Consider the following 17,766-nt stretch of genomic DNA (forward strand, 5'->3'; position numbering starts at 1 on the left):
ATGATTCTTCTCTCTGATTTACATTGATTTTATGTTATTCTTTAAAAGCCTAACTCGATACTATGGAAGCTATTGGGATAGGATAATGAATGCTCACACCTATTGTTCCCTTACCTGACCAGCTGGATGCCAGGCATGGAGGAGGACAAGCAGAAGACTGATGTCCACTACAGGTCTCTGGACGGAGATGGCAACTTTAACTGGAGGTTCATCTTTAACTTCGACTTCCTGCCTGCTGAACAGCTCTGTCTTGTGTCCAAGAAGGTGAGGCCTTGGCTAAACTATCACTTACAATAGAAAAACATTTGAATCCTGTACAGATGAAAAAATAAGGCATTGATGCATTTGCTAATCTAAAACATGTTTTGACGTTCTTCCTTCAAAGGAGCACTTTTGGAGTCTTGACAAAACAGAGTTCAGGATTCCCCCCAAGCTGATTGTTCAGATTTGGGATAACGACAAATTCTCACTGGATGATTACCTCGGTAAGACTCTTCATTTAACCAAAAAAGGCTTTACTTTCATGTGTTTGGTTTATATAGAGACCACCATTACAAAACCTGACCGCTGCAATATAACACTCCCAGGCACACTGGAGCTGGATTTGCGTAACCTGGTTGCTCCTGCGAAGACCCCGGAGAAGTGTTCTCTGACGATGATGGATGTTCTCGAAATGGAATCTCCACACAAGACCGAGCATACCAAGTCGCTGTTTGCTCAGCAGTCAGTCAGAGGCTGGTGGCCATGTTCCATTGAAAATGATGGAAAGAAGGTCCTGGGTGTGAGTATGACTAGAAAGTACAGCTAGAGACAGATGGATGCCTTTTTTTTTTTTTTATAGGTAAACTGTGGCTTGACCTGTACTATTGAGTAAATGAATGGACAAGAACAGGGTTGGATGGGAAGTCCCACACTAGTTGAAGACTTTTTGCAGTAGACTCTCAGTAGGAAATTTCGGAATGACCAAGGACAATATTGACTTAAAACTGTTTCAGGTTTCATGCTTCCCACTTATGTCTCTTGAGACTGACAGAACAAAGTCAGTACTTTCCCCTCAGATTTATCCTTGTTTCAGGTTTCCAGATTTGGGCTTTCACTTGACTTTAGACGTGTTTTGGGGCACCAAATGCTACAGTTCATATCTGTACTAAATTAACTATTTACTGCAGAAGCTTGGGCAGATTACATTTGGATATTCCACAAGTAGAGATCCTCATTATTATTAGGTTGTATCTTGCTCATTATGTCTGCTCGTCCTATGTTTACAGGGAAAAGTGGAGATGACGCTGGAGATTATAAGTGAAGCAGATGCAGATGAGAGACCTGCAGGAAAAGGCAGGGATGAACCCAACATGAACCCAAAACTGGACCCTCCAAAGTAAGAACTCAGACTGTGAAACATAGCCTGTTTTACATTCTGCAGATTGGACATCTAAAATATTCTTTTTCTTTCTTTCTTAGTTGACACTTAAATAAATAAATGGTTGGGATGAATCAGGAAAAGTGTAGTTTAACTGTCAACACATGGGATATAATGTCCTTTTTTTTTTTTTTTTTCCATAACCACCAGACGCCCAGAAACATCCTTCTTTTGGTTCACCAACCCATGTAAGACCATGAAGTTCATTGTGTGGCGAAGGTTCAGGTGCCTCTTCATTGGACTCATCATCCTCACCATAGTGATTCTCTTCCTTGCCATCCTGTTGTACTCTCTACCGGTAAGGATAGACAAGAGGGGACCATCGAAGGCATACATTCTGAAATCATGTGGTCTGCTACGTGCTTTGTGTGCTTAGTCCAAACTTAGGGTCAGGCAGTGATTTCATTCAATTTCTCTTTTGCCTTTTCCAGAACTACATCTCAATGAAGATAGTGAAACCACTAAGCTAACTCTACAATGGAGGAAGAGCAGTGGAACTGAAAAAGGACAACTCAAAATGTCTACAGGATCTCATGAACTGGGCACAACTACTGCCAAACCATCTCAATATCTTTTTTTTTATTGCCTATAGTATTTTATAGAGGTTTACCTGAATGGGAAGGGGTGCTTGCACATTTGCACTACATTGTCATATTTTACCATGAACACTATGTCTACACCGCTAAACTGTGACAGACAGCAATACATTTGATTCTAAACCACAGCTTTTATCTCACACATTAACACCTACACATATCAAGTGATGAGAAAACAGACCCTCCTGTACATTAAAATGCAATCCAATACAACAGTTCTGCAATCAGTTGTATTTGTTGGTGACAATGTGTGAAAGAGTGATGGGGGAGGGATTTTTGAGGCTATATTTAGGGGTTTTGTTGTATTGGATTGCACATTATTGCAAGGTGTTTCATACTGTATGTAAATGAGGTGATTAACAACAATTAATAAATAAGTTTCACCGTCTTGGTATTTATTTAAGGACTGTTGTTTAATTGCATTACATTGTGCAAGGGTTTCTATTTTTCTGGTCACTCACAAGTAATCCTGCCAAAAACAGTCAAGTATGTCTGTCTTTTGTATATTACATTTTCACAAATCTTGTCAGTTAAATATATTAAAACATTATTCAACAGGTGTCTGTGCTTTTTTTTTTTAAGCGAAATGCATGTGTATGAGTAAAAGCAGTGAACATTATGACCAGCAGTGATTTGTATTGCAGATTGAGGTGCCCTTGAGTCATTGAGACTTAATGTGGCTCCCACGTATACTATATAAAACAGAATACTACTGGTAAAATAAGGACAAACGGAAATCTGATCACAGATTTAACATCACGGATGAGACTGAGTGAAAAAAATTAAAAAATCAGTCCACGATATTTAACATTGTACAGCTCAGAATAATGCTACAGAAGCCCCAATTATATACATTTTTACATTAGTTAAGTGTTTTACCATGAATTATGAGTAATTAAATGTAAAGCTTGCTATTATAAAATATTTCTTTGTATTGAACCTTTGCTGGGATTATTCTTCCTCTGAGGTGAGATGTTTACAGTGCTGCTGCAGCAGGGCCTCCACTTCCTCTCTTTGTGCCAGACTGTTGGCTTTTCCTTGGAAACGTCCGTTCTTTCCGGCCCCCTTCCCTTGGAGAATCTCTAACACCCTGGAGAGAACAGAGAATCTCACAATACTGACCTACATTCAGGTTTTTACACTAGAGGCCAAATTCACATGTGGAGGTGTCTCTTACCGTGGTCCCAGCTTAGCCACTGGTCCTCTGGGACCAGCGAGAACAAAGCAACCAGCTCCCTTCTCCTCTCCAACAGTCAAGAAAACCAAAGTTTCCTAACAGCAGACAAAAGGGGGGCTTAAAAAATATATTTAACTCATAGAAAGAAGAACTAAGCAGTCAGGTTATCATCTTACCTCAGTGTTGATTTCATTGACAATGATATTCATGAACTCATTGTCACCCTCTTTCCTGTAGAAAGAGAAAGAGACACCATTTTCTATCTGTACGTTGACCAGGTCTCCTCTGGTTCTTCCAAGATGTTTAACATTAGGGCAATGTATAATGCTGTATCTACAAACAAGCCCTTCTCTTACTTGTGCAAGCTGAAGAAGTTGCCTCGCTGGGGGTCATTCTTAAAGTTCTGAGCGATTAGGACAGCCATGTCTCGTAGCAGGCTCAGGTTAGTCTGCCCAAGACATTTTTATGATGGTTAGAGAGTCTATCTGCAGTGTGTCATATTGCAGCAAACATACAGTATGTGGAAAAATGGAAAGAATCTCATTCTTTAAATGGGGCCCTCTTCTGGCAAGCAGCGGGAATTGCTTTTACAGTTCACAAACACAAAACAGCAAGTCACTGCTGATGACTGATGAGAAGTTCTTACCTTCTGTAGTAGCTTAACAGACTTCTGCAACTTGTCGACTGCCTCAACATGCACATCAGGTCCAGTTCTGTTAAGCAAAGACAAATATTTTTTTTCACAACTTCGTGTTTGAGTTTAACTCACATTGGTGATATTTTGATCATTCAGACTTTGAACTTACTTGAGGAGAGACACCAGTGATCGCTCTGTGCTGTAGCTTTTCTCAGCATATTTCAGAACCCTGTTTCCTGCCAGGAAGATGAGGTTTGTTTTGTTTTTCTTTCCTTTCTCAGTTCCCAGCAGCTTTATTACCTACAATTCAGATAAAGAAACAACCTTATCTTACAAGTATGACATATGAATATGTGTAAAGTAATGAATGTACACTTTCCTAAATTCAAAAGTCACATCTAAGTGCTTGTGTGAAGCTGAACCTGTAAGTGACTGAGGTTAGACACGTGGGTTCCACAGCACATGTTGGCATCGATACCCTCAATGTCAATGATACGAATGGGCCCTGCATGGTCCTCTGGCAGCCCTCGACTCCTCACCTGGTTTATAAACACACACACACACACACACACACACACACACACACACACACACACACACACAACTCATGAAACATACTGTACATGTATGTGTTGAAACAATATCTAAAACCTTGACTTATGAGTCAAGGATTGCACAGTAAGAGGACTGCACAATATCAGTATATGCACCTTCTCCACAGCAGGATCATCTATAGACAGAAGCTGAACAGTGACAGGGACATGGGCTCTGATATTTTCGTTAATGGCTTCCTCCAGCGCCTGGAGCTGAGCAGGCTTCACAGAAGGAGTGTCCAATTCAATGGTGCTTCTCTGATGACCAAGTTCCCTGAAAATAAAAAGAGAAAACAGAGAAGAGAGGTGAATGCACACGTTTTTATGGTTGGAGGGAAAGCCATCAGTGCAATGTTGACGTACCAGGATGTTGTTTTGTATCCAAAAAATGAATCTGCCAAAGCTGTGATCAAGTGTTGTCCTAAGAGTGAGGAAGAAGAGGAAGAAAACAACCGTCTCTTAGAACAAGTGTGTAATAATATACGATCATGCATTCGTAGTTCAATCTGCTAAATGAGTTACTGCATACTGAACATGTACAACCTGACCTTTCTCATTTAGTCTTACTCACCTGAGTGTTGCTGCATGTGGTCAAACCTCCTCTCCCAGTCCACCTTCACTTGCACCTCCTGGCCCTCCTCCAGAGGGGAGCTCACAAAGTGTATGGCTTCAGTCCCCTGCCTCGTCACCCTCAAAACTGGGACATCTCCAATAAGTCCATGGTCATCTGGCTGAAGGAGGACAACATGAAACAAGGACATTTTTAGAGTAATATCATATAGTATGGCTTTTAGTATTACTTCTGATACAAACATAAACACCAGCCTACCTGGCCGCCTCCCTCAGGAAACAAGATGGTGTCTTGGAGCTTCACATTGAAGCCCTTTACAGTTTCTTTCTTCCCATTGACTTCTTGTTTGAGCTCAGCAGGGCAGCAGGATACTACAGAGGTAACAAACTAAAAAGAAAAACATACAATTCAAACGTAGACCCAAACAGCAGGAGTGAGACAACAGATCTGGGTGCATGCATTAAAGGATCATTCCCACTGTGGGAAGGACATTTGAAGATCCTAAATAATAATGAAAGTGGGTAACTAGCCAGTGCTTTCACTTCAGTTAGCAACCATGCTAATCACTTCTGCAGAGGATGAACATTTTAAATGTCTTCAAACTGTTTCATACCTCTTTCATATAGCAGTCCCGTTGACACTGAAAGGCCATTTCGGAGTGTTTTAGAGGAAAAACTACCAGAAGAAGGTTTTCTCACCGAGCTCCCCCTACAGCGCCGGGACGTATATTTCAAAACACTGTCGTAAAAAAACTCACTTGCGGCAGCCTCCTCCCCCTTTGCATTATGTCTGTCACCATTAACAACGGAACAAGCCATTAAACCATCCAAATGATTTCTAAACGGGTTTATTAAGTTGAAATTGTTGCCAAATTCCCCTTTAATGTATAACGAATGACTGACTCTGACCGGCTTTGGCTGGTGTCGACTTGCGTTATTAAATATTAGTTTTAAAATGTGATTTTAAAAAAAAAAGAATCACAGAAGCGCTTAAAAAAGGGAAAATGTCAGGTGTACATAACTTTTAACTTTTACTTTTGCCTCCAAGAATGTTATTTTATTTTATTTTACAGGCGAAACAGAACAAGCTCGATATTAGGGAATATGAAGCATAATAAAATACACACATTTGATATAAGTCTAAAACGTGTGCTAGAAGTTGTTGCATATGCTCATAAAATATAGTGTCTATATTGACAGTATAACATAAAACCACTGACAGTATATATAAATAAATAAATAAATAAAATACAAATAAGAGCATAAAACTTGGGGTTCATCCAACCATGAGCATCCAAAACAATGATCAGTGGTTAAAAACATCATCACCGGCTGTTATATAAAAGACTTATACATACTTACAGATTTGTTTCACAGCTAGTCTACCGTTTGCACAAGGAACTTTTCTTGTTATATTTTATTGTTGTCCTTTTGTCTGTCTTCACTTGTTTTGTCTGTCTATGGTGCTGGTGTGTTTGCATGGCTGTACCATGAATGAAGAAATAACTATTTATGCTGCAATACTTATAACTGCTTTACTGCCATCTTCTAAATATTACTGACATAAACAACCACACCAACAACCTCTGCCCACCCCCATAATCCAGCATAAAGCCTTTTATTTACTGGCAAAAACATAACATACATAAATATATCATAATATTACTTCAGTACCATTATATCATAATAATGTCAAACCACGGTTGATAAAACTAATGTTTATTAAAATTGACATGATACATGATATGTCAGTGTACAGTGGATAATAATAAATAACCCATATAAAATATCACATATGTATAAACAGTATTGTGGACAATATCATATCAAATCATCTGCAAACATGACAAGCTTCAGCAAACGTTGTCTTCAGTATCCTGAGCAATAAAGTCACCGGAGAGAGAGCACAGTGAGTCTCAGTCAGACTGTAGAGGAAGAAGGATGAAAGTCAGTGTCAACATTTAAATGGTCAATACAATTGTGAGTTTTTGATTTTTCCAGTGAATAAATACACCACAGCAGGCCAGTATGAAAAGGTGAGCTAAAAAGAGTGTTTGTCTCATGGCTGTAAAGGCAGTTGGTGTACGGGACTACTGGTTTATCAATTATTCTATAGGCAATAATCCATATTTTATTGTTGAAGAAAGGCAAAGTAGGTGTGATTTAACCGAAAAAGGGAAAAAATCCATATTACATTTTTAAGTAACCCCCTAAACTACCAGAACGTGCACTTACATCACTAAGATCACCCATATCTGGTGCTGCACCTTTATTACTGGTAGTCATTTCTTGGATCATCTGAAAATGGAGAGACACACAGATTGAGAAATAATGTAAATATCACAAAGTTCATGCATAGTTTTCTAATCTCTCAACTTTATCAGAATGTAGTTGTATTACTGGACACATTAAATTTACTCACATCGGCATATCTATAGAACTCGTCCTGTCCCTCGTCTTCTTCATGCTCCCAGTCCCTCCAGTTATCAAAGTCTACAGCAATCCAGCTGGGCTGCAAACAGAAGGAGAAACAACACCATTTTAAATTTGATTTTGCAAAGTAAAGTTAACATTCCCTAACTAAGTTAGTTAGGGAATGTAATAGCATTCATATACAGTTGTTCTGCAATAATTGCATTCGCCAGTTCTTATTTAGCATGTGTGTTTTTATATTTGCAAATAGAATAAATTCTCCTGAAAACTGTCACCATTTCTGATCTACCTCTGTGCTCTTAAAAATATAATAAAATTATCTTGAATACACTTGAGAATTTTAGATCTGAATGTGTTGAAAATTGGCTGATCACTTTAAACACACACACACACAGAGAGAGAGAGAGAGAGAGAGAGAGAGAGAGAGAGAGAGAGAGAGAGAGAGAGACTTACCTTAGCTTCATCCCTCTGAAGACGAGGCCATGCAAAATCAGGCTTAATCTTCCTCAGCAAGACATGGATGGAGCGATCGTAGACTCTTTCTCTGGAATCCTTTTAAAGAGGCGAAAGCATAAAAACACACACTTATATCTAACATCACACTGACCGTATATATATTTCCGTGTACAACATTTGAGGCTAGTTATATTTCATTGGTCTCATCATGCTTAAAAATTGGATGCTTACATGAATTAGAACTTTGTCGTAGAAGTACAGCTCATTGTAGATCACGTCATCTGAGTTGTTTTTGCAGCTGTTGTAAAGAAGAGACAAGGTTGTCAAGGGAAGAACATTATCATTTCACTCCCTGTGAATAAGACTGTCAACAGACTAACTGTGTAACACAAGACAGAGATGACGAAAACAAGAAATAGACGCCACGAACAGAAAAACAAAATTACACTTATATGTTTAAACTCACCATAAAATCATTTTGTCTGTCTGGATATCGACCTGGACATCTTTAGGTTTGTGAACCATAAAGTTGACTGTGACATATTTCTTTCTGTCAAACCACAGTGCATGTGCTGGCTGACTGTTAAGACACAGGAAAAACTATTATTATACTCAATAACTATTTTTATAAATCAAATATATGTTCCTCTTCATAATCAGAACATCTGTTGGTCACTTACCTCTCCTCCGGTCTGACAATTTTGGGCTTGTTCATTCTAATTCTTGTGCTAAACTAAAACAAAAACTACTCTCTTATTCCTTTGACTACCAGAAAGTAAAAACCATGTGGCGTGTTAGTTCGGGCTGTTTGCTCTAATGCAGTGGCCAGGCCCTGAAGGCTATATATAGAGCAGTTGGTATCAGCTGCTGGGACACTTGCCCCTTCCCCTGCCCATATAATCTGTCAGTGGAACTCTCTGGAAAACAGATGCGTCTTCTGGGGGAGGCTGAAGTTTTGGAGAACCCATCACCAGTAGTTCAGCCTCCCCGGTGCTTTGGGTGAAGGTTGGGGGGCAGGGAGACACAAAACAGAGAAGTGACATCTGACATGTGACATCTAAATGTAGAAAAAGGACCCATGGATGTCAGTAAACACATCATGCGAATTCTTCTCAGACTATTTGTGTTGTTCTTTTTAGTTTTATTTAATTTATTTTAATGGAAAATAATGAAGGGGGAGGCTGAACTACATGTTTATTGTATAAGTTTTAATCAAGTGTTTGTTCAATATGGATTGTTACATTTTTGCTCCATGTAAAATGGCTGGGATAATGGAGTTAAAACCTTACATTAAACTTCAGCACTGATCTAAACTCCATCCACTGAGGAAGACCCTTAGATCAGGTTGAAAGCTCCAAAACAAGCTAGATCTTGCTATTTTTCCAGATTTACTGGTATTAACTATAAAATCACGATGCAAATTTGAATGCAGTTAATCTAATGTTGCAAAATGTAGTTAACTAGGAATGTGTAATGAATTAACCATTGACAGCATCTATCAATACATCAACCAACAACCCAATGAACAGGGTTTTGGGCAGAGAGTCGCCCCCTGCTGGTCTGGCGGCTCACACTAGATTTTTCACCGGAAATGCAATTCTCTGCTCTGTCTGTGCGGGGAATGTGGCGCGGGAGACCCAGGCAACGCTGTGTACATACAAACTTCTGCCTGAAAGACCAAAAAAAATCAATACATAGTTTTCTTTCGTCTTTTTAACCTACAGCTCGGGGAGTTTTGCTATCTGTGACCACAGTCCCACAGGAAGTGTCGCTCACCAAGGTGAAAATGCCTCGTAGACGACAGGTAAGAACAAATGTAGACGAGAGGGTAACGTTAGCTAAGTTAGCACCGCTTCCACTCTCCGGACGGGGAGAAGGTTCCACCATATTCCATTCAATAATCAGACAATTTAGCATGCCAAAACATGACATTACTTCTGCATATGTTCAGTCCACCGAGCAGCATTTAACGATTCAATTGATCTTCTACTGTATTAGTTGTCACATTTTGCATTTGTGAACCTGTTCAGTTAACATTAAATTAAGTTAACTAAATCGTAGTGGGCGGTAACAGCGAGCGGCTAAACCAAATCTAAAACTTAACCTTGGGTTTTAATACAATAAAACGGTGCTTTGTATATCATATGTATGCCGAACTTACATTGAGACCACAACAACTGTTATTATGTCAATAACAAGTGAATCGGTACAAGTTTGAAAGCTCACCAATACGCACCATATCTTAAAATGCGAGATTTGTTAATGCAGTTTGGTGTCACACTCTATTAGCCGAGTGAGAAAACCGGGGGCAGCTTAGCTAACGTGACGCGCTAAGCTAACAATAATAATAGGTTGCTGGAGTGCTAAGCAGACTAGCTACTTTGCCGTGTAGCCACTACAAAGGCTTGCAGCTGTAACAGTTTGAGTAGTTGCTCTTTTAGATGTCCTAAATGCTAATTGTGGTAAAATATAATCGTTAGCCGCAAACGTTAGTCACAGCTGTTTAACCTGCTACAAACCCAGCTAACAGCGAGCTATCAGCTGTCTGTGGCCTTCCTGTCTGAGCAGAATTACATAGAGGTAGCTAGATTAAAAGCAGTGGGCAAACCCGTAAAGCGCTCTTGTTGCAGGAGCATCAGCTGTCCCAGAGTTTGCCTTGCTGGTTTTATGTATTCAAGATCATTCAATAGCAAGCTAACTTCATTGATTGTGCTTTGTGGTAAAGACCTCTATTGTTGTCATAGCTCATTTCCATCACTCACACTTGCCTTGCATCGGATTCCACATTTTTGTACCATGATTATAGAGTTTGTGTAGGATGCCTCTCATTTAGTTTTTTCCTCCCTGATAGAGACATATGGCCGGGAGTGGTTCAGATGGAACTGAAGACTCGGACTCATCGGCTGAGAGAGAACAGACCAATAGTTCAGAAAGTGATGGAAACATGCCCAAGAGACAACGCCTCACCAGAGCCTCCACTCGCCTTAGCCAAAGCTCTCAGGGTTAGCCTACATTGCTACATAGAGCTTTTACACTGTTCTTTATCTCAGCTGTTTAATCAACATGGCGGTTTGACTCCTTTGGCTTTAGATACTCCGGACTTGAAGCGAACTGCGGACCACGATGAGTCTCCACCATTGACGCCCACAGGAAATGCCCCCTCCTCTGAATCTGAACTGGACATCTCCAGCCCCAACGCCTCCCATGATGAGAGCCAGTCCAAAGATCAAGCTAACAGAGACTCGGATAAGGACCTCTCCCATCGACCCAAGCGCCGCCGCTGTCATGAGACCTATAACTTCAACATGAAATGCCCTACACCAGGATGCAATTCACTCGGTAAGATACCTGCCCTTTTTATAATCTCATGCAGAGGTTCATGAAGGGTATCGCTGATTATTTATCTCAATGTGCTGAATTTGATTAATATTCAGTGATATCCTGCACTATCATAATGTCATTGTATTAACATAAGTTACCTCCTTTTCTCAATTTGCACAGGTCATCTCACAGGAAAACATGAACGTCATTTTGCTGTATCAGGTTGCCCTCTTTACCACAATCTTTCTGCTGATGAATGCAAGGTGAGTATCTTAAAAAAAACATCATATATCTCTTTTAGTTGGTGGTCTGATTATATATTTCAGTTGCTTGTCTACTGTCATTTACTATGGTAGTTGTATTTTTCTTTCTTTCTTCATCTTTCATGTTTTATTTTTTCCCTTCATGATGTAGCTGCTTTAATATTTATGATGTTTAAAGGTACTTTTTATTTAATATCGTTCGGGGTGTCCATCAGCATCCATCAGTTTAATAAATGGGTATTCACAGTCAGATACAACAGTGTAGAACTGTGTTTTTTTACTTAACCTTTATGGTAGCAAGGGAAATTTTAATTAGATGGCCATAACACTGACATACAGTATCAAATAGGCTTAGCAACACATGGAAACATATTTGACAATTTGAGCTGCGTCTTATCATTCGCAGACTTATTTCAGAGAGAAGTAACACGACCAGGAGCAGGTAGCTGTTTTGTTTTTTGTAACACAGACTATAATCTTTCCTTTACTCTCACTCTTAGGTGAAAGCCATCAGCCGTGAGAAACAAGAGGAGGAGCTGAAGGGGCAGGAAGAGAGCAACTCGCGGCACGCAACTCGTCACCAGGTAGCCCCTTTTGCGAGATTGGCATTATGTGTGACTGCAAAACCAATGGTCTTTGTCTTATGGTCTGACTATATATATGAAGTTAAAATTTGTTACTGTGCAGGTCTGAGCTCATCCTGAAAGTCAATGTATTTCTATCTTGATTTTCAGACACCAACACCGAAACAGAGCAGATACAAAGAGCAGGTGGCTGAGATGAGGAAGGGGCGAAACTCTGGCCTTCAGAAGGAGCAGAAAGAAAAGCACATGGTACATCACTGCCTCTCCTCTGGTATATTTGTATATTGGATTGTTCGTAGTCTTATCTCTATTCCTCTCTGTGTGTTTGTGGTCCACAGGAGAATCGGCAGGCACACGGCAACACCAGAGAGCCTCTGCTGGAGAACATCACCAGTGATTATGACCTGGAGCTCTTCAGGAAAGCCCAGGCCCGTGCATCTGAGGATCTGGTAATGGGCTGTTTCACCATCAGCGTCAGTCTTGCTTTAAGATTTTAAATACTAAACTAATTCCCATTTCCATATTCTTCAGAACTTGCATGAATAACCAATTATGACCCTATACAGAGTATGTCAGTGCAACCGTTGTTATTGCCTGATAACTTTACCACACAGGTTGATGATAACACCAGCCGTAACACTATATGTTCCTACCTGTCTTTTCTGCTGCAGGAGAAGCTGCGTATCCAGGGTCAGATCACCGAGGGCAGTAACATGATCAAGACAATCCTGTTTGGCCGCTATGAGCTGGACACCTGGTACCACTCGCCCTATCCTGAGGAATATGCACGTCTGGGCCGCCTCTACGTCTGCGAATTCTGCCTCAAGTACATGAAGAGCCAGACCATTCTCAGGCGGCACATGGTCAGAGTCAGATGTATTTTTTTTTGTTTGTTGTGAGACATCTGCTGTCTCATATATCTGACTCACTGATAGTTCATAATGTTTAAAGCCAAAAATGTAAAGGTTCAAAAATGTGAGTTAAATGTTGCTATGTTTAGCAAATATGAATTTTATTTGATTTAAGACATTTGGATATATAATTTTGGCAAATAGCTGTTTGTTATTCATACTACTAATACTAGCACGGCTATTAACACTGCATTATTGCCCTCGGATATATTTTGTATTTTCTGTGTCTGTACTCACTAAGTTCTTTGGAAATAATGCTGATGTGTATTTTATTACGTGTCTTTTCAGGCCAAGTGTGTGTGGAAGCACCCTCCGGGAGATGAGGTGTACAGAAAGGGGGCTATATCTGTGTTTGAAGTTGACGGCAAAAAGAATAAGGTAGTGAGACTTTTTTTTTATGACTTCTGGTTTTAACAACATTGGGAGATTGGTTACATCAGTAAAGCAAGCATCAGACTTTTTCAGACTATCAAATAGGCAACTATAATAAGGGTGTGTGTGCTATTTTGTCCTCAGATCTACTGCCAGAACCTGTGTTTACTTGCCAAGCTCTTCTTGGACCACAAAACGCTGTACTACGACGTGGAGCCTTTTCTCTTTTATGTCATGACTGAGGCTGACAACACCGGCTGTCATTTAGTGGGATACTTTTCTAAGGTAAATGGAAAAACAGGTTTAGATTTATGTTGAATGTTGAATTAATTGTAATTGTAAGAATTATATTTCTAATTCTCTTTTTTTGTAAACTTTCTTTTTCATTAAGGAGAAAAATTCTTTCCTCAACTACAATGTATCCTGTATCCTGACAATGCCACAGTACATGAGGCAGGGCTTCGGCAAGATGCTCATTGACTTCAGTACGTATAATGTTTACTGGTTTTTCTCTCATTTTGTCAATTGTTTACAGAGCCAAAATGATTTCAAACGAGTGTAGACTATCCTCATAGTTGGATTAAACCGCAAAGCAGAATACTCAGTGTCAAATGTGTTATTTCCGTGTACAATATAAAGACACAAAAGACACGAAAATAGGTAAACACTGAAAAACTAAAATCTCATAATAAAAGGCATGCGTGGGAAAGAATAATTGAATCCTGCACTGCTCTGTTTATCATTAAAGATGGCTATGAAGCTTTAAGTAAAGTTCTTCATCATATAATCCGTATAGTCACATAATATTCAGTTCAGTAATATTTACCTAGGACTTTTGCATTAGATTGTATGAGACTGTATATTTGTTTGTGACTGCATGATTCCCCTTATGCATATCCTCTAATAGCTAGCCCATTAAGCAATTCATGAGCCACTACAGTCGTCAATCTCAGATTAATTTTTGATTCAATTTAAATTTGAAACACTGATGTATTTTGGGCATTTAGGAATGAAATCAATATTATTAAGATATCTGTTTGCAGACCATAATAAAATATGGATTTTTTAATGTATGAGTTCCTGATTGTCCTCTGTGCGTTGTTTAGGCTACCTGCTGTCCAAAGTGGAGGAGAAGGTGGGCTCACCAGAGAGGCCTCTGTCTGATCTGGGCCTCATCAGTTACCGTAGCTACTGGAAGGAAGTGTTACTCCGATACATGTACAATTTCCAAGGCAAGGAGATCTCCATCAAAGGTGAGCGAGGACACACAATTCAAGCAGGCTGCCCACTTGTTTGGTGGGAAAGGTTTATTAACACATGAAAAGATTGCCTTGAACAAAGGTACACGCATGCATATGCAAAACTAATTGACTGTTGTAAAATTTGCTTGATGCAGAGATCAGTCAGGAAACTGCTGTCAATCCCGTGGACATTGTGAGCACCCTGCAGTCTCTTCAGATGCTGAAGTATTGGAAGGGAAAGCACTTGGTGTTGAAGCGACAGGTAAGATGCTGGTCTAATGGCCTGTGTAGGTTATTTATTTTTTTGCTATTGAAGTATTAAAACATCATGTTGCAGAAATCCCTGATCTAAATGAAAGGATACACTTTAAATACTACATTTTCTGCTGGTCAAACAAATACTCTAACATTTTCTCTTTTTTTTTCATATACATCATTCCTAATGTATTTTTGAAAAATGACTTTACTTTAATGTAATCACTGTACTTTGACATCCCAGTGTTTTATTTCTTTTCTCCTTCCAGGACTTGATTGATGAGTGGAAAGCGAAGGAGATCAAGCGAGGCAACAGCAACAAAACCATCGACCCAAGCTCACTAAAATGGACCCCTCCCAAAGGGACATAAGCACTAAGATCCTCAGGCTACTGAATGAACTCACCTCCAGCCTCACCAGCCACAAGTAGCCTAGACCTACGAACTGTCAATAAAGACCAGTGTTCGTTCTTTCTTTCATGTTTTTACCCCGCTTTATTTGTGTCCCAGAACTTTTTTTACTTTAGTATTTTACTTTGATTTGTATTTTTAAACACCAAACGTTCCAAATCCAATGATTCTTGACTTAAGCATTGTCAAACAATTAACAGTAGAGAATCTGTTTGTCTTATTCGTTTTAAGACCGCCTATGTCTACTAAGCTTTGAATGTTCTATGATAAATGGTCCATTGTGGTGGATAACATGAATGTTTTTCTTTGCTCATGCAAAAAGAAAAAAAAAAACATACCTACATTTGGCAGCATTTACAAGCTGTTATTTTTTATTTCATTCAAGAAATGTGCATTTTTTAAAGATGGTAGCTCTTTTTGTTTGGGATAAATACAATAATTGTTAGCATGAACTGAAACAATAAGCAGAGTGTATTTTGAGGAGTATGATGTATGGTAACGTCTTCTTTGGTTGGTGTAAAATTGTATAGATCATTATATGTACTTCTTTTCTCTAGCTCCATCAATACAGGATTTGGACCCATTCCTCTGACGAACCTGCCAAATAACAGTGATGAATTCAGATATTTTTAATTTGCTGAGAATATAAAAAAAAAATTATGACAATACCACTGTAAGAATGCACATAGAAATAAAACAACCTCAGGTTTTTATACTGATACAATCATACCTTGCTTGTGTGGTTCCTCCGAAACATCGATCGCAGTGGTTGTTACAGGTGGAATTATTCTGGCTAAAGATTCTGTAATATGCAGAAAAGATTTTAATGGGACTGTCTTTGTTTTGTATTTTTAGTCCTGGTTATTAAATGTGTATTAGCAATTTGATATTTTTAATATCAATAAAGCTGCCTTGAAATTTTGAAATGAAATCAGATTTTGTTTCTTGGTGTTTGTGCTTACCGCCACTCGAAATGCTTCTTCCCATCAGGCCCACAAACGTCTCTCCTTTATTTCCTACAAATGTGAGAAAGAGGCTCAATTGTACAGAGAAGTAGTTTTATGGTTATAATGTTATAATGATGGTTTTTAAAAGATAATGCTTTCAAATACATCTGCAGTTCAGAGAGGATTACATTGTACGCATTAAAAGCAACATCAAGATACTTACGTCTGTTTACTTGAAAAGGCTTCTTTGTACCTGTGAGGGGGATAAACCAAAGTTACCAGTGGATTTATAGTCATGCATCATGCATTCATGTTCATTAACACAGACATACTATATTATAAGGCCTAGAAAAGAAAATATTTTAAAACACAAAAAACAGTAATGTTTTTCTATACAGATATTAGGTTAGAAGCAACCTGAGCGTTTCCCCATGAGTCCATAGAAGCGAAGGGCTTTTGATCTTTTCATCAGACTGATCATCGGCTGGGTCAGACCTGCCTCCAGAGACTCATCCTGATAGAAAAATCAATAACACATTGTTGTTTTTTTTATTGTAGTAAAATTAGGAATTAAATAAACCTTTTTATAAATAGACATTACACTTTCATTACATTGTACAAATTACAGATAATTTAATTCATAATCCCTTGATATTTGAGAACATTTCTGGAATAAAAAACTAACATTTGTCCACATTCTCTAATTTCAGATAAGAACATTAAATCACTGATGCTCACCTGCCAGTCTTTTGGTAACCCTCTTTCCTCTTCCACAGTAGAAGACAGCGCCTGATAAGTTTGCACTAAAGCACAAAAAGTCACAACAACAAGCTGGATCTTCCAGTTATCCATCTCTTTGTCACAGGGAATTGTTTTGCTTCTCTTCAATCAAAATAATATTTTTTAATCTAAAAAAGCTCAGAAAGCATTTAAAAATGATATTAGCAGATGTGATTCACTGTTATTCTCTGTGCCCCAACTGTATCCAGGGTGCCTTTATACCTCTATACCCTATTCTGACAGACCCCTCCCCTCCAGACATGATTACGCACATGCCTCCATTGCATTTAAAAACTTCCAGATTTTTCATATTACAATAAGAGGTTTCTTTTTTACCTCAGGTATAAAGTATTTTTCAGCCACTACACATTAAATATCTGATGAATCAAAGATGACATTGTTTTAAATTGAACAGATTTTATATTTTCAGTTGTTCTATAGTTGGAAGGATGTCCTCCAAAGATTAACAAGCAGTGTTAAATTCTAAGAAAACCCCCACATGTTCAATAATATTAAAGTTTAAATATTTACATTTGAGATGGTCACCTTTCATCTCCATTTTTATTAGACATCTGGATTGCTATTGGTCTAAGAATGTTCTCTGATGTGCACATGCGTCTTTGATATCACCGGGGACGGGCGCAGGACATGCAGGCGCGTCAGCTCTTTGGGAGATGCTTTGCAAATAAAACCATGTGCTTTGAAGGTGGTGCTTTATTGGTAAGCCAGTTGACTTGATGAATTACTGCTAGTTCTGTATTTATTAAGCAGGACAGCTCGAATGTGACGCCTGAGGTCAA

General features: G+C 38.9%; 5 protein-coding genes across 6 annotated transcripts in view; 2 read left to right on the forward strand and 3 right to left on the reverse strand.

The window, feature by feature from the left end:
• Positions 1-2,575, forward strand: part of LOC127373910 (myoferlin-like) — a 25,733-nt gene extending 23,158 nt beyond the window's left edge. Inside the window, 6 exon segments of the mRNA XM_051418817.1 lie at positions 123-264; positions 386-485; positions 588-781; positions 1,269-1,378; positions 1,571-1,718; positions 1,852-2,575. Coding sequence (XP_051274777.1) covers positions 123-264; positions 386-485; positions 588-781; positions 1,269-1,378; positions 1,571-1,718; positions 1,852-1,890 — 733 coding nt within the window. The 3' untranslated portion in view covers positions 1,891-2,575.
• aarsd1 (alanyl-tRNA synthetase domain containing 1) lies at positions 2,391-5,732 on the reverse strand. The gene is made up of 12 exons (XM_051418820.1): positions 5,608-5,732; positions 5,253-5,381; positions 4,995-5,154; positions 4,787-4,844; positions 4,541-4,697; positions 4,253-4,369; positions 4,000-4,130; positions 3,840-3,906; positions 3,550-3,641; positions 3,370-3,424; positions 3,194-3,288; positions 2,391-3,106 (listed from the first exon to the last, which is right to left on the reverse strand). The coding sequence occupies exons 1-12, from the start codon at positions 5,644-5,646 to the stop codon at positions 2,968-2,970; spliced, it is 1,239 nt and encodes a 412-aa protein (XP_051274780.1). The 5' UTR covers positions 5,647-5,732; the 3' UTR covers positions 2,391-2,967.
• A 964-nt stretch (positions 5,733-6,696) lies between these two features.
• Positions 6,697-8,761, reverse strand: ptges3l (prostaglandin E synthase 3 like). Its single transcript, XM_051418822.1, has 7 exons — positions 8,563-8,761; positions 8,349-8,462; positions 8,114-8,180; positions 7,880-7,978; positions 7,416-7,505; positions 7,229-7,291; positions 6,697-6,918 (listed from the first exon to the last, which is right to left on the reverse strand). The coding sequence occupies exons 1-7, from the start codon at positions 8,595-8,597 to the stop codon at positions 6,910-6,912; spliced, it is 477 nt and encodes a 158-aa protein (XP_051274782.1). The 5' UTR covers positions 8,598-8,761; the 3' UTR covers positions 6,697-6,909.
• A 720-nt stretch (positions 8,762-9,481) lies between these two features.
• On the forward strand, positions 9,482-16,170 carry kat7b (K(lysine) acetyltransferase 7b). Of its 2 annotated transcripts, none has more exons than XM_051418200.1 (14): positions 9,482-9,686; positions 10,734-10,884; positions 10,973-11,221; positions 11,384-11,466; positions 11,967-12,050; positions 12,201-12,299; positions 12,389-12,523; positions 12,722-12,913; positions 13,250-13,339; positions 13,478-13,618; positions 13,725-13,818; positions 14,440-14,586; positions 14,730-14,836; positions 15,099-16,170. In XM_051418200.1, the coding sequence occupies exons 1-14, from the start codon at positions 9,669-9,671 to the stop codon at positions 15,198-15,200; spliced, it is 1,692 nt and encodes a 563-aa protein (XP_051274160.1). In that variant the 5' UTR covers positions 9,482-9,668; the 3' UTR covers positions 15,201-16,170. The 2 variants fall into 2 exon arrangements, with proteins under 2 accessions (XP_051274160.1, XP_051274161.1); XM_051418201.1 differs by having other exon boundaries at positions 12,389-12,499.
• Positions 15,869-17,133, reverse strand: si:ch211-131k2.2 (uncharacterized). Its single transcript, XM_051418678.1, has 6 exons — positions 16,925-17,133; positions 16,604-16,700; positions 16,410-16,439; positions 16,202-16,255; positions 15,970-16,041; positions 15,869-15,876 (listed from the first exon to the last, which is right to left on the reverse strand). Exons 1-6 carry the CDS (start codon positions 17,036-17,038, stop codon positions 15,869-15,871), a joined length of 375 nt encoding a protein of 124 aa, XP_051274638.1. The 5' UTR covers positions 17,039-17,133.
• Positions 17,134-17,766: the final 633 nt, after the last annotated feature.

This window comes from Dicentrarchus labrax, unplaced genomic scaffold, assembly GCF_905237075.1.
Source record: "Dicentrarchus labrax unplaced genomic scaffold, dlabrax2021, whole genome shotgun sequence".
NCBI classification, from domain to species: Eukaryota; Metazoa; Chordata; class Actinopteri; family Moronidae; genus Dicentrarchus; species Dicentrarchus labrax.